The 16,900-nt window shown below is 36.5% G+C and overlaps 1 protein-coding gene across 10 annotated transcripts in view; it reads left to right on the top strand.

The window, feature by feature from the left end:
* KIDINS220 (kinase D interacting substrate 220) overlaps nt 1-16,900 on the top strand; it is a 99,930-nt gene that overhangs the window by 35,217 nt on the left and 47,813 nt on the right. For all 10 annotated transcript variants that reach the window (XM_028497048.2, XM_028497047.2, XM_028497046.2 and 7 more), the window contains exons 13-21: nt 1,703-1,882; nt 2,671-2,836; nt 4,499-4,650; nt 4,813-5,102; nt 5,926-6,066; nt 6,788-7,031; nt 7,197-7,285; nt 8,768-8,912; nt 15,902-16,064. In XM_028497048.2, coding sequence (XP_028352849.1) covers nt 1,703-1,882; nt 2,671-2,836; nt 4,499-4,650; nt 4,813-5,102; nt 5,926-6,066; nt 6,788-7,031; nt 7,197-7,285; nt 8,768-8,912; nt 15,902-16,064 — 1,570 coding nt within the window. The remainder of the gene's footprint in view (nt 1-1,702; nt 1,883-2,670; nt 2,837-4,498; nt 4,651-4,812; nt 5,103-5,925; nt 6,067-6,787; nt 7,032-7,196; nt 7,286-8,767; nt 8,913-15,901; nt 16,065-16,900) is intronic.

The following is a 16,900-nucleotide window of genomic DNA, read 5'->3' as shown; positions in this document are numbered from 1 at the left end:
TTTTTTTTTTTAAGCATCTTTATTGGAGTATAATTGCTTTACAATGGTGTGTTAGTTTCTGCTTTATAACAGAGTGAATCAGTTATACATATACATATGTTATACATATACATATCAGTTATACATATACATATCTCTTCCCTCTTGCATCTCCCTCCCTCCCACCTTCCCTATCCCACCCTTCATGACCTTTTTTTTTTTTTTTTTTTTCTTTCTTAGATTCCACATGTATGTGTTAGCATATGGTATTTGTTTTTCTCTTTCTGACTCACTTAACTCTGTATGACAGAGTCTAGGTCCATCCACCTCACTACAAATAACTCAATTTTGTTTCTTTCTGTGGCTGAGTAATATTCCATTGTATATATGTGCCACATCTTCTTTATCCATTCATCTGTTGATGGACACTTAGGTCGCTTCCATGTCTTGGCTATTGTAAATAGAGCTGCAATGAACATTTTGGTACATGACTCTTTTTGAATTATGGTTTTCTCAGGGTATATGCCAAGTAGTGGGATTGCTGGGTCGTATGGTAGAAGAGAGTTTTATGTATGGGTATGTGGTTGATACGCCACACCGTTATTTGAGTTCTCTTTCTAAAACAGATCCAGCTGGGTTATAGCATACTTAAAACCCCTTCATATCACATTCCCTGTGAGTGCTGTTTATAACCGTCCTACCCAGGCCCTTCACAGACTGTCAGTTTGCGTGAGCACCCCTGCCGGGACTGCCCCCTGTGTGTGCTCAGGGCTGTAGGCGTAGGGGCTCTCTGCACCCACGCGAGCCCACTAGACACTTCCTGAGTGGCCTCCTCTACTAGGAGCTTCCTGGACAGGTCCCCCACCTCCCCACTAAGCCCCACTCCTTTTGTTTGGCAAAATCTCACTTGTTCTTCAAGGGCAGGTGTCAGTATTGCCTGTAAAATTCTTGCCAAGTTTTTTTTTTTTGTTTTTTTTTTTTTGCGGTACACGGGCCTCTCACTGCTGTGGCCTCTCCCGTTGCGGAGCACAGGCTCCGGACGCACAGGCTCAGTGGCCATGGCTCACGGGCCCAGCCGCTCCGCAGCATGTGGGATGTTCCCGGACGGGGCACGAACCCGCGTCCCCTGCATCGGCAGGCGGACTCTCAACCCCTGCGCCACCAGGGAAGCCTGTCTTTTTTTTTTTTTTTTTTTTCTTGCTAAGTTTTGTAGTAAGAATGCCTTGTTCAGGGCTCATCTGGACTGAGCATGTACCTTTAAGAGCAGTGATCCTCAAACGTAATTGGAGGGAGAAGGGGTGAGGAGGAGCAGAGAGGAATGGTGGTGCTAGCTAGGTATAATAGTTTGAAGACACATAACAGAGTAATAGTTTTTAGTTTTATATCTGGAAACAGTACCTTGTTGATTGTGTGATACAAACCACAAGAATAAATATCAAGAAAATCTTGACAGATGGGAATATATGAAAGAGGATTTTGTGTATTTTCAGTAGGAAGCAAGAGAGTGGGTAGGACAAGGGTCAAGGGTAGAGGTACCCCTAGGGAATGAGATTCTTATCAGAAGAGAACATTGGTTAAAATGGTTAAGTAGCAGCATTCTATGTAGGGACTTGGTAAGTGCTCAGTAAATGTTTATACTGAAAATGTGAAATTTTCAAAATGTTTGAAGTTGTATTTCTTAAATAAAACAGAAATAATGTTTTCATATTAATTTCTCTTTCAGATGAAATGAAAACTTTTGCAGGACAACAGATTGAACCTCTTTTTCAGTTTTCATGGCTTATAGTATTTCTGACCCTGCTCCTTTGTGGAGGGCTTGGTTTATTGTTTGCTTTTACGATTGACCCAAATCTTGGAATAGCGGTGTCATTGAGCTTCTTGGCTCTCTTATATATATTTTTTAGTAAGTCTTTGCCTTTTTTCTTTTTCAAAAATGTAGAGAATGTCAAAACTCATTGTTTTACTTAAAATTGTATCTATATCTTTCTCCTAAAGTCTGTAAGAGGTTTTCATAATTAGGTGACAAAATTGATTCTTTGCTATTTTGTAAGTTGGCCTAGAGGAACATTGTCCCCAGCCTGGCTGGTACAGCTTTAAAAACTAGTGCACTACTTGTTCTTATTGAAGCAGAACTTTTATTTATTATACTTTCCCTTTTATATGTTAATTAATGATTTCTGTTTAAATCTTCTTTTGAAAATAAGTTTTTATAGCTGTCTTGACATGCTCCTGATCATTTTGACCATGACTGTGATTTTTATTTTATCTAAAAGCAAAGTAATAAATATATATAATCCCTGTTCTCGGGAGTGTCTTCACTTGCAAGAAAGGAAATAGTTTTACCTTTGGAGGAACTACTGGTAACTTCAGCAGTTGCAAGTAGTGATAAAACCAGTCTTTTACGTTTGAATCTGAACTAAGGGTTATGTTTCTGTATAAAGCATTATCTTTCTGATTGTGTTTCTTATGTCATATTTTAGTCAGCTTACTTTCCATTTTTCACATACCTGATGCATGTTGGGGGAGGTTAATTAATTGAGGAATTCTTTGAGGAGTAGTTAGGAAATGGAATGGGACCATGAAAATTATGTAAGTCTACCTGTTACTACTTGATACTTGACTGTTTGGAGAAAAGAGGCTGCTTGACTAATGATTGTTCTGGATAATTTTGTTTTAAACTGTGAATTTCAGTTGTCGTTTACTTTGGTGGACGAAGGGAAGGGGAGAATTGGAATTGGGCCTGGGTCCTCAGTACTAGATTGGCAAGACATATTGGGTATTTGGAGCTCCTCCTCAAATTGATGTTTGTGAATCCGCCTGAATTGCCAGAGCAAACCACTAAAGCTTTACCTGTGAGGTGAGTTGGTCCCTTTGACAGAAGTAACTTTTAATAAGATGAAGCAAGTAAAAGTTTATAATGCATCATTTCTCAATGTATATTCCAAAAAAACATTGGTCCCTTAAGCTTTTTAATGTGAGAAATAAAGCAAACAAATACTCCCTGGACAAATCTGTGTGGGAAACACCTCATATTATAGCTCCCTCTTGTACATTAAAGGATCAGAGACACCTTTTCCTAAAGAAATCAATTTAACTTTGATTTACCAAATTTTATTTGAGCATAAACCCATGTTCCCCCCTTATGACACCTGTTATCATCCTTTGGACAAATTTGAAAAGAGTGCTGGTCTATTTGAAAATAGTGAAAGGAGTCTTGGCATCTCTTTACATCAGGGTGTAACTTCGGCAACTCAGCTTGTGCTCCGAGCTGCTCTTTCCTCACCTGTGGAAATATATTTACCCGCTCCTCTAAAATTATTTTTAATGTCAAATAGGAAATGTATGAGAAAACAGTTCAGAAAAGATGAGAAACATGGAAGTCAAAGAGTAAAGGAAAGCTAGAGGGCTCCAGAGGAAAGTAAAATGAAAAAAAAAAGTTTAGAGAACTGAAAGCAAAAGGAATTCAGTAGAAATTAGTAAAATAATTAGTAATAATTAGTTAAATATGCACTAAAAGATTAAGAATTTAAAAATTATTATAAGATAAAATATGTTTAAGTTAAGCTGAAAATAAATAGGCCAAACCAGATAAGACATCAAAACTATAATACAGGAAGATAAAAATAAAAGCTTACAAGTAATTGGCATATAGGAGTATTAAGAAGAGGATTTAAAATGAGAAGTTAAAATGAAACGCGTAAAAAGAAAACATGCAGAGTGTAATAAAAGAATTGGAGAAGATATTTTTACATAAAATAGAAACACTTTAAATTAATGAGATGGTATTTTAAAAAAAAATTAGAACAATTAGAATAGCACACATATACATAGTACAATGTGATCCTAGATTGTATTTTGAAAGCAATGCCTATCTACAGGATTGAGATGAGAGTTTAGTTTAGGGGTAGAAGGGAAGAAAGGAACTAATGCAGAAATAATATCCATTCAGAGACTCAAAATACAAATAATTCAGTTACTTTGCAGAACAACTGTGAAATGAATATTTTATAGCTTCTTTCTAAATCCCTGGTAGATGTTTAAGCTATAAATAAAACATTCTAAAGCTTGAGTTTTTAAATGGCATTCATTTCTTAATTACTATAATATTTTCTCAAGGTTTTAATCTCTTCAGTTGGTGCTTAGAAAACTTTCTTTGTGCATTTTTTGGCTGATATGGGGTGTCACCTTTTAATCGTTTTAATTGTTGTATCATGAGATCTGTTGAGATGTCTGATTCCTTGGCTAAGCTGTCATAATCTTTTTCCCTTTCTGCCTTTAGTCGGAATTACTTCATTTAAGTCTACCACATTTAACTTTTGTTATTGCCTTTTAGTGAGAAAAGTATATAAGATGTTAGAAATGGAAGATACCTAATTACAAGTTGTTTTCCCTCCTTAGAATTTTAAAAACAACATTTTGAAAGAGACATGAAGAAATACAGGCTAAATGATAGAGATAACATATGTTGAAATCGTTTCTTTAGATAGCTGAGTAACATTTTCTTTCCCCTTTCCCCAAGGTTTTTGTTTACAGATTATAATAGGTTGTCCAGTGTAGGTGGAGAAACATCAATGGCTGAAATGATTGCCACCCTCTCGGATGCTTGTGAAAGAGAGTTTGGCTTTTTGGCAACCAGGCTTTTCCGAGTATTCAAGACTGAAGACACGCAGGGTAGGACCTCCTCCTCTTCTTTGTGTGTATGTAGGGCTTGAGGATGGGATGGATGAAATGCATGAAAACATGAGTTGAACATCAGATTCGTTATATGCTGTCACCGTAATGATTGAGATTTTCTGGATGCTTGACATGTTAAAACCATTTGTTGTATTACAGGTAAAAATAAATGGAAAAAAACGTGTTGTCTCCCATCTTTTGTCATCTTCCTTTTTATCTTTGGCTGCATCATTGCCGGAATTACTCTTCTGGCTATATTCAGAGTTGACCCAAAGCATCTGACAGTGAATGCCGTCCTCATATCAGTTGCGTCGATAGTGGGATTGGCCTTTGTGCTGAATTGTCGTACATGGTGGCAGGTGCTGGACTCTCTCCTGAATTCTCAAAGGAAACGCCTCCATAATGCTGCCTCCAAACTGCACAAATTGAAAAGTGAAGGATTCATGAAAGTAAGCACTCACTGCTTCATAGAAAATAATCCTGGGAGTTTCCTGGTGGTCCAGTGGTTAGGACTCCGTGCTTTCACTACCGAGGGCCAGAGTTCAATCCCTGGTTGGGGGAACTAAGATCCCACAAGCCGTGCAGAAAATAATCCTAATGTGAATATGCTCCCCATGACCGTGGGGCTTTAGGGAGTGTATTCTCTAAGTGTTAAAGCGTTGCATTTGTTTTTAGTTTTACTCTAGATTTTTCCTATGAAAATACATATGTGAAGTGGGAAAAGTTACAAAAATAACATATTTTTATAAAACAGACTTTTATAAGATACTCAAAAAGTTGCAGATTATTCCACAGTTGGTAATTACTACCTAATAATACAGGTTGCTCTAGGCCTGGTAGAGTAAGCAGATTGAACTACCAAAACATATACGATAGGAACATACTTTTAGAACAAAAAAGGGCTTTATACAATTATCTGCAGCCCCTTACTTTGATCAAGGTCACATGCCATCAGGGAGTCAAATGTAGTGTGGTATTTAGATTATTTGGATTTGCATTCAAATATGTCTTCTGACATTCAGAGCATGTGATCTCAGCAAGTAAGTCACACAACCAAGTTTGTCCTTTTAAAATGGATATGACAGTGTCCACCTTATTGTAATAAATGCTCTAATTTAGGTGAAGCACTCGCTCCAGTTTTAAGTGGAACCACAACTGGCAGTGAGGACTTTGGATTTCTTTTCTTCCTTTAGCTGACTTTCTGTCAGGCTTTTTAAGAAATGTGCTTAACTTTCTCAGATTTCAGTGCTTTGTATCCTTTCTTTGGCACAGGTTCTTAAGTGTGAAGTAGAATTGATGGCCAGGATGGCAAAAACCATTGACAGCTTCACTCAGAATCAGACAAGGCTGGTGGTTATCATCGATGGGTTAGATGCCTGTGAGCAGGACAAAGTACTCCAGATGCTGGACACCGTATGTCTTAACCAACTTGAAACTTGTCATTGTCACATATGTGGCAGCTGAGAGGAATCGCTTCATGAATATCTCAAGTGGAGTTTGAATAATACTACTTTTGTAAAAACAACCATATTTTATGCAGAAACATAGCAAGAGTAAAAGTTTCATCACAAGCAGATTTAAACAATTCTAGCTTAACGGCAGTGTGAGGAGAAAAGTGAATAGAGGGTCTCTGACGTCCACAGTGTGACTCCAGCTTTTCTTTGCAGATAGTTATGGTTAGAATAGAGTTAAGGGTTAGGGAAACCACAGAATTTGTAGAGTTCTGTTAAAGTAGGGCACGTCAGTGGCTCTCTGTAAGGTACGTTAATAAGCAGCAGTGTGTAACTGTGGTCGGAGACCAGTGTGTTTAGTACGTCATATATATTCATGAATACTTCTCGTGTGTTGATCTTACCTCTATGTAGACAATAAGTGTCTCGAAATACGACAGGATTAATTGTTTTCTTTGGAGATTTTATCACTGTCAAATGTTGAAAAATTGTCAGATGGTGACAAACCAGATTGAGACTTTGGTAAAATTTGTTTTCATATAGAATAATACTTGAATGAAAAGGAAATGTTATTTAAAAAATATAGTCACCAAAGGACAACACAGATTTTGAAGAGGTGTTTTATTACTTTGGATAATTTAAAATTTTTATCTTATCATAACTATACATTTCTTCTACCACAGGTCCGAGTTCTGTTTTCAAAAGGCCCATTCATTGCTATTTTTGCAAGTGATCCACATATTATTATAAAGGCAATTAACCAGAACCTCAACAGTGTGCTTCGTGACTCAAACATCAATGGACATGACTATATGCGCAACATAGTTCATCTGCCTGTTTTCCTCAATAGTCGTGGACTAAGCAGTGCAAGAAAATTTCTTGTAACTTCAACAACTAATGGAGATATTCCATGCTCAGATAATACAGGTAAAGATCAAGTTCCTCAGGTACTTTGGGTTTGAAGTAGTTCTATAGTTTTTTATGGTGCATCTCCTTTTACCTTGAAAAATATTGTTCATATTTCACTACTCTTTAAATATCACATACAACAGAGTTTTAATACAATGGTGCTTTCTTGATAAATTCTTTAAGGGTTGCAGGAAGATGCTGACAGGAGAGTTTCACAGAACAGCCTTGGAGAGATGACAAAACTTGGTAGTAAGACGGCCCTTAATAGACGGGTAAGTTACCTTATGTTTTGAGCCATTTGTTTGTATTGCTATTATTTAAATAAAACCAAGGTGATGCCACATAATATTTTATAAATACTGTGTTGAGCTCATCAAGTAAATTTTATCATTGGATTTCCTTTCAGCTTCAGGTGGTTTTTCAAGGAATGTCTGAACCTAGAGCCATAATAACTGTAAATTATAGAGGAGTGCCTGTCCTCTCTCGGCCTGCTCTCAGCCCAGGTGCCACTCCAGACTCCAGACCAATTGAATCAGAACCTCTGAGAGTGAGATTTTAAAGCTCCCCAGATGATTTCATCGAGGGTTAGAGAAGCACTGGGTTCATTCCAGGTCAAGTTGTGTTCATTCCAGGGACCCATGTCACCAGAGCTGTAAGGGAGAGAGAGGCGCGAAGTGTGAGAACAATTCCTTGCTTTGTTTTCCTGTTGGCCTTCCTCCTTCCCTGATGTTTGTGAGATGTGTACTCTTTTTTTTTCTCCCCACATAGTGATTTTGTGCCCTTCCCAGTCCCTTGGTCTTCTCCTGGAACACTGTAGTTTCCCCGTCCTACCCTATCTTTAGGAGCCTTCTTTTGTAAAGAATAAGGGAGTATTACAAGGCAGGAAGATGTCCACTTGCAGGTAAGTTATGGTGATAGTGCTGCTTAAGGATGGCTAGGTTGGGCTAGCATTAGCGCCGTTTATTTTCCCCCCTAGTTTGCTAACATTAAATTGGGACATTTTACATTTTAAAAAATGTGTCTTCAGTGATATTTTGACTTTATGCCTCTACCATGTACAAGTATGGATGTGAAAATAATATTATGAATGACAATTGACAGCTCTAAATTAAGAGCAGGGTGTGATTTACAGTTTTGAATTTCTCTCCTGGGAGTCTGGACTCTTGGGTTCCCTGTAATTGTATCCACATTCCCCTGTCTCATGACCTTAGATGAGAGCGCACCTTTGTTGTGCTTGTTCCTCCTCTGATTAGATGGGATTCCCTACCCCACCCTACCCAGGAGAGAGCCTTTAATTCTTATGCAGATGTGAGGATAGTTAGAGCAGCTGTGTCATAAGTTTAAAAATAACCTAAAAATCAAAATGCTGAATCCTTAAATCTAGACGAGGGGTTATTTGCTTTATTATTTCAGGGTTCCTATAAATACTGAGCTCCCATAAGAGTTTGAGTTGAATTTTCTTTACACGGTTCTGCTTATTTATGATCTTCAAGGCATCGAGCTTTCTCTGTACAACTATAAATCAAAATACATCTGAAGCTAAACCATAGCATTTGATGAAGTTGCTGCTAATATTACTTTATAACTGTTCTGTAAATATTCTGCCTCAGGAAGTAATAATAATACTTTTTATTACTATATAGTCTTCCTCTGTGACTAAAATTTTGGATTGTTTTTGTTGTTGACATAAACATATATTGACTTCTCAAAAAGGCTTAAGTTCTCAGGCTCAAAGTATGGGTTCACTGTTTCAGGATACTTACCGAAGAAGGCAGATGCAGCGCACGATTACTCGGCAGATGTCCTTTGATCTTACAAAACTGCTGGTTACAGAGGACTGGTTCAGTGACATAAGTCCTCAGACCATGAGAAGATTACTTAATATTGTTTCTGTGACAGGTGAATTTTGTTTTCTTACTGTTGTATGGTAGATAATAAGGTTTAACATTAACAAAGCAATTCAGTTTCAGAAACAAAAGGATGTACTGGGTTTATATGTTTACACTGCTGAATACCAGTTTTATTTGCATTAAGTGTGTCTAATAAAACCAATATTAGCTTTGACAATGAAAATCAACTACCAGTTGTCTACTGTTATTTTAAAACTCGATGATTTAAAAATTTTTAAATTTCATCTCAGCTTTAATTTTTCTCTTTGTATAAACATAATTTTATGCTAATTTGTATAACTGAGTATAATTAATTTATAATTTAAAATGTTGAAATTCAGATTTTACATGCTGCTCTTTCTGTTTTCAAATGATACATATTTTTTCTTTTTTTATTGTGTTAAATGAAATACACATAAAATTTTATCATCGTAACCATTTTTAAGGGTACAGTTCACATAGTTGTGTAGCCATCACTACCATCCATCTCCGTAACTCTTCATCTTGTAAAACTGAAACTCTGTACTCATCCTCCTGCTCCTCTCCCCCCAGCCCCTGGCAACCGCCATTATACTTTGTCTCTATGATTTTGGCTACTCTAAATACCTCATATAGTTGGAATTATATGATATTTGTCTTCCTGTGACTGGCTTATTTCATTTAGCATAATTTTATCAAGGTTCACCCATGTTGTAGCCTATTTCAGAATTTTCTTCCTTTTTAAGGCTAATATTCTACTGTATGTATATACCAAGTTTTGCTTATCCATTCATCTGTCAGTGGACATGTGGCTTGCTTCCATGTTTTTAGCTGTTGTGAATAATGCTGCTATAACACGGGTGTTCAAAGATGTTTTGGAAACAGTGCTTTCAATTCTTTTTTGGTATATACCCAGAAGTGGAATTGCTGGGTCACGTGGTATTTCTATTTTAAATTTTTGGTGGAACCTCCATACTTTTTTCCATAGTAAAAAAAGAAGTTTTTCCCACCAACAGTAAACAAGCAATTTTTCTACATCCTCACCAACCTTGTTGTTTTCTGGTTTTTTGATAGTAGCTATCCCAGTGGATGTGAGGTGGTATCCCATTTGTAGTTTTGACCTGCATTTCCCTAATGATTAGTGATGTTGAGCATCTTTTCATGTGCTTATTGGCCATTAATATATCTTCTTTGGAGATATGTCTGTTCAAGTCCTTTGCCAATTTTTGAGTCAGACTTTTTTTGCTCTTGTTGTTGTTGAGTTTTAGGAGTTCTCTGTATATTCTGGATATTAATCCCTTTTCAGATACATGATTTTCAAATATTTTCTCCCATTCCATGGGTTGCCTTTTTATTCTACAGATAGTGTCTTTTGATATACAAAATTTAAAATTTATTATTAAGTTCAGTGTGTCTATTTTTTTCTTCTGTTACCTGTGCTTTTGGTGTCGTGTCAAGAAATCATTGCCAAATCCAATATCATGACGTTTTTATCCTATGTTTTCTAATGCTTTAAGTCGTAAATTTAGGTCTTGATCCATTTTGAGTTAATTTTTGTATATGGTGTTAGGTAAGTTCAACTTCATTATTTTGCATGTGGATATCCAGTTTTCCAAGCATCATTTATTGAAAAGACTGTCCTTTCCCCATTGAATGGTCTTGGCACCCTTGTCAAAAATCATCTGACCATATATGTGAGGATTTATTTCTGGGTTCACTATTCTGTTCTGTTGGTCTGTATGTCTGCATTTTGCCAATATCACACTGTTTTGATTACCGTAACTTTGTAGTAAGTTTTGAAATCAGGAAGTGTGATTCCTCCAGTTTTGTTCTTCTTTTTCAGGGATGTTTTAGTTATTCAGGGTCCCTTGAGATTCCATGTGAATTTTAGGATGGGTTTTTCTATTTCTGCAGAAAATGTCATTGGGATTTTGACAGGGTTACATTGAATCTGTAGATTGCTTTGGCTAATATTGACATTTTAACAATCTTAAGTCTTCCAATCCATGAACATAGGATGTCTTAATTAGCTTATATTTTAAAATGTTGAAATTCAGATTTTCTATACTTCTATTTTAGTTTTCAAGTGATATTTTAAATTAAAATATCGACAAGAAAATTAAGGATTATTGCCTTGTGACTGAATTCCTTGCATGGAATTCTGCTCTCCACCATGTTAATGCTTACTTATAAATATAAATATTTGTAAAATATGTATTTCTTTCTGTGCATGATATTGAATGGTACTTTGTAATATAGACCAGTGTTAACTCTCTTATGATAGTTACACTGAAATTTGTTTTTATACTGATGTTGGGTGCATGCTATGGAACTATATTGCAACTGAGGTTGTATCAAGTATATTCATAATTTTTGATAACTAAATTCCTTTAAGTGAGGTCACAGACCTCATTATACTTGATTATGTTCTACAATGGAAATGTTTTAGTATATTATCAGTAATACTTATGTCGTCATTTAACAAATATATAGTGAGTGTCTAGATACGCTAGGTATTGGTCTAAGTATTGTGGAGATAAGCAGTGAACAAGATAAAATTCTTACCCTTTGGGGGAAAACAGAAAGATGTAAAGTCATGTAATGATAAATGCCATAAAACCTCATCTTCGCTTACCATTTAGCATTGGAATGCCCTTGGTTCAGTCCTTGGTTCTTCTCTTTCTGTCTAAACCAGATGTACCATCTTTATGCTGAAGGCTCTCAAATACATATCTTCAGCCCTGTTGCTCTCCAGTTGCCTAATTGCTATCTGATGATGTCTGATATACGTCTTACACAACATGTCCAAAAATGAACTTTAGATCCTGTGACAGAAACTTAATCCACCCGTAGTTTACCTTCTGAGTTAATGCAACTCTTATTCCATTTCCTTGGAAAAAAGGTCTTGATATCTTTCTTTCAAATACCTTCTCCAGTCTGCATTAAATTCTTTTGCTCTGTCTTCAGACTATATCCAGAATCTGACCACTTCTTCCCATTTCTAGCATATTACCCTTATTCAATGCACCATTATGTCTCATCTGTATTAGTTACAGCAATAGCCTTCTGACAGGTCTCCCTGCTCCTATCTTTTCTCTACAGTCTATTCTCCTTGTGGCAGCCACAGAGATCCTTGAAAAATAGAAGCCAGTCATGCTGTGCTTCTGTTAAAAGCTCTATTATGTGCCCCTATTTTACTGAAAATAAAAATCTGAGTCCTTACACTTTCTTACAAGCCCATTTGATCTGTCTCTCTCCACCCCTTTCCCTACCTCTGACCTCATCTACTTTCCTCCTCCAGCCCTTACCAAACCTCTTTGCTGTTCCCTGAAAATGTCAGGCATGATCCTGCCTAAGGGCTTTTGCACTTGCTATTTCTTCTGTCTGTAAGGATCTTTCTTTGGAGAGGTGCGTAATGGCTTTTCTCACCTTCGTTTAAGTCTTTGCTTAATCATCAGCTTTTCAATGAGACCATCCCTCTGTTATCTTATATAAAATTACACCTCCCTATTTCGTACTCCTTTCTTCCCTGCTTCATTTTACTCCATAGAATCGATCACCTTCTAACACATGAATGTACTTACTTATTTTGTTTTTTGTCTGTCTCCCCTCAGTAGAATGTTAGACCCACATGGCCAAGATTTTTGTCTGTATTATTTTCTCTTTCCTCCATACCCAGGACAGTGTCTGGGACACTGTCGTTGAATGAGTTTGAGACCTGAAGTGGAAACCGAACTTTACAAATAACTTGAGAAATGCATTCTAAGCAGAAGGAACAGCAAGTGTAAATGCTCTGAGGTGGGATCCCAACTCTGAGGACAGTCTGGTTGGAGTTTGGGGAGCAGACAGGAGAGTAGTGGGAAGTGATGTCAGAGAAATAGCCAGTGGCCAGTTCATTGTGGGCCTTACAAGCCCCATATCCATGGTAAGGACTTTGTATTATATTTAGACATCTTTAGGCACTCTAAAGATGAGCAAGGTAATATCAGTTAACAGCTGATATTTAGATACACATTAAAAAAATAATGATGTGTACACGTTTTGGAGTAGAACCAAAGTTTTTTCCTAAAGCCTTGTTTTAAATGTAAGAATTTCTCTAGTATTAGTCTTTGACTATAAGGAGTCTTTCTAGATTGTTACATCAGAAATATTTTTGTTTCATCAAATATAGCTCTGCCTGAAAATGAAAGATTCTAGGTAAGTTTTTCATTTTTTGAAAGCATCTTAATGCCGCTAGTTTCATTGCTTAAATATAAAAGTGTTATGTTGAAAATAACCTACAGATTCAAACTTTTGTATTTTAATGGATTTTTGATAGTTTTCATGATAAATTTTTCACTCAGTTGGCTACCATTAGTTAGATGTATATAGGGAAATACGTTTTATTTATTTGAATAGGTAAATAATTTATTTAGTTAGAATTTGAAGACAGAAGACTTGAGTTTGAGCCCTGGGCATGTTGATTAGCCTCTGGTACCTCTCATTCCTTTATATGTAAAAATGTATAATGTTACCTGTTGAACACCATGCACCTGGTTGCTGCTATTAGGAAAGGTATATAATGGATGGAACTCATATCAGAAGATAATTTGGGACTTTAATATATAAAGTATTGGTGAGTATTTAATTAAGTGGTTTCCTACTTTAAAATTGTGCTTTATTTTATCAAATGTGCTTTATTTAAAATTAGTTTTATCGGATTATTTTGGAGGATAATATTAAAAGATAACCTTAGACACATACATTGAGCAAAATTTTTTCCCACTACTGCTTTTTTAAAAAAAAATAAATTTATTTATTTAATTTTGGCTGCGCTGGGTCTTCATTGCTGCGCGCAGGCTTTCTCTGGTTGCTGCGAGCGGGGGCTGCTCTTCATTGTGGTGCGCGGGCTTCTCATTGTGGTGGCTTCTCTTGTTGCGGAGCACGGGCTCTAGGCATGTGGGCTTCATTAGTTGTGGCATGCGGGCTCGGTAGTTGTGGCTCACGGGCTCTAGAGCGCAGGCTCAGTAGTTGTGGCACACGGGCTTAGTTGCTCTGTGGCATGTGGGATCTTCCCGGACCAGGGCTTGAACCCATGTCCACTGCATTGACAGGCGGATTCTTAACCACTGCGCCACCAGGGAAGCCCCCGCTACTGCTTTATTTCTTAACTGTTGTATGCTAGAACACTTCAAATACTTAATGTTATTTTTATTCACTCACACTTTTAAAATAGTTTTTCAGTTCTCTGTATCTGCTAGTTTCATGAATTCATGACTGCATTTGCTGTTCCCTTTGTTTGACTGCCCTAACTTTCTCCTCTTGCCTCAGCCCTTCCTCATCAGATTGACTCATACTCATCTTGCATAGCTTAGTTCTAGGGGTTACTTTCTTAAGGAAACCTTCCCGTAAGTGCTGCTTCTGGATTTGGGGTGCATTTTTTATTTTCTCACAGCAATATGGGTGTATCTCCAGTAGAGTCTTATCTGTTAGGATTGTAATTGTTTTCTTATCTATCCATCTTTTCCAGTACACTCTTGAGTTCTTTTAGGGTGGGGAGTAAGCCTTCTATGTCTGTCATCAGTAACTAACATACTGAATGAGTGAGTTTTAAAAACTCAATAGAGCAACTGTAGTTAGATTTGAAGCCTTCATTGCCTTCCCACAAATGTTTGGGGGATCAAGCCTAATCATTATGGGATGAAAATTAGTTCACATATTGTTTTAACCCATGTTTCCAATTCAGTTCTAAAAGTTTTTTTCACTAGTTTTTTCATCTTTTAAAGTTCAAGAAGTATGTTGTCAATGTTGCAAGCACATTTTAATGTGCCTTGCTTCTAGTTGCCTAGGTTTTTAAACTTTTAGTTCTGTGTTAACCTGTTTGTACTCTATTGAGGGTAGATCTCCTCTCGTCACAGTTTGTGATTAAGTCATTTCATGATTTTTGTTTGATTTATTTGTCTGGCCCACTGGAGTGTAAGCTTCATGAAGGCTGGGATCATATCTCTTTTGTTAAGCATTTTATCCCCACCGTTAGTATCATATATCCATATATTGTGATACTTCAGTGAGCTTTTGTAGCTCTCGAATGCATGTGACCGTAGCTCGTTTGGATTGAAAGTAAAGACCTTGTCACTGATTTAGCAGACCAGATCCCATTTTCTAGGGAAAGAGGAATCCGGTGATGATAATGTGGTTTGCCCATAAAAGCAGATTTGCTGAGGGAATGAGGGTCTGAGGATATGGGAAGAATTGGATGGGGAATTACAAATCTACATCTGTTAGTAGTAAGGAAAGGGATGATTCATATTTGAACCCAAACAAATAGATATCTTAGTCTAGATAATGATGAAATAAAACTGACAATGTTTAAAACTAAAAAGCAATGATATCAGCAGTTCAGAATCCCAACGAGATCAAGGAAAAATTGATGAAGCAATGAAACAAGTCATCTGTTCTGAAAGTTCAAGGATTGCAAGTGTCCTAATGTAGGCATGCCCAATGGTAGAACACTGAATTAGAGTTCTAAGAAAACCCTGGTGGTAGACAGGATTTTTTAAATATATGTAAACAAATTTTAGAAACTTATTCACTTGATAGATTACTTACATAAGCCACCCTTAGTACATAAAAGTGAAAGTGTATGGGATTGTATATTTACCCGTAATAAAACGAGTGGACTAGCATATTTGGATTTGTTCAAGGTCCATAGGAGGATGGGGCTCATCATGGGTGCATTGATGTTCTGCTGTATGATTGTGGGTAGGGTCGAGACTGTCTGACATGCCATCCTGAATTTTGCCTGCATAAATGTCATCAAAGCAGTGTATAGCACCAACGGCAAATAACAAAAAAATTACTTTAGAATTAAACAGAGTTGTGTTTAAGCCATATCCATCATAAATACTAGGTTTCAGTTTGTAGTGTAAATTAAATGGCAAATTTTAAAACATTTAAAGTTGAATTATTTTTGAATATGCAGAATATTTGGCTTAACATTACATGTCTATTAATTTAAAACATTTTTTGTATTCCTTAAAGGGCGATTACTGAGAGCCAATCAGATAAGTTTCAACTGGGACAGGCTTGCTAGCTGGATCAACCTTACTGAGCAGTGGCCATACCGAACTTCATGGCTCATATTATATTTGGAAGAGACTGAAGGCATTCCAGATCAAATGACATTAAAAACCATCTATGAAAGGTACTTTATCTGACCTCTTTATATTTAAATTTATCTCAGACTGAGTTGACTTTTCAGAAGAAAGTTAATGCATATAAAGCAGAATGAATACAAAATGTATAAAATGTAAAGTTCTGGGTTCAACTAATCATTCTCATTAATTCCATTATAATTTGGAGTTGTATTAGCACAGGTATATATCCCATTATGTAAAATTTACAGCTTTATTGGTCTATATTCTTCCTTTCTCAATGTAACCTATATGATGAAAAATGTTTCATAGTCCTGTTAGCTCTATGTTATTTATATATACAAAATGCAAACCTTAAAACATTATTTATTTCTATTTTATTTTTTATTCTAAGTGTCTGTAGAATATTAAGGAGGTTACATTTTCCAAATCATTAGTGCAGGTGTATTCACAGCTTTATATCTGGAGGATTTGGGGAACTGTGAATACTGGCTGGAAAACATTCTTTGCATTAAACAATAAAGGATTTACAAACTATATGAACAATTTATTGTTTTATAGAACAATAAATTGTTCTATAAAACAATAAAAAGAACAACTTATTTTTCTTTTATAGTCAGTCATTTGGAGTAACTTTTTAAATCTACTTCTGGTAAAGAAATTGATTTTTTCTGGAAAGACATACAGTTAATGCTCAGTGAAATGTCAAGCATGTCAAGTTTTAAGAGTTTGACTTTCTTGTCAAATAAACAAATAAGGGCTTCCCTGGTGGCGCAGTGCTTGAGAGTTCCGCCTGCCGATGCAGCGGACACGGGTTCGTGCCCCGGTCTGGGAAGATCCCACATGCCGCGGAGCGGCTGGGCCCGTGAGCCATGGCCGCTGAGCC

Source organism: Physeter macrocephalus, chromosome 12 (assembly GCF_002837175.3).
Source record: "Physeter macrocephalus isolate SW-GA chromosome 12, ASM283717v5, whole genome shotgun sequence".
Classification (NCBI taxonomy): Eukaryota; Metazoa; Chordata; class Mammalia; order Artiodactyla; family Physeteridae; genus Physeter; species Physeter macrocephalus.
The sequence above is the reverse complement of the archived record's forward strand: the minus strand, read 5'-3'. Positions and strand labels throughout refer to the sequence as shown.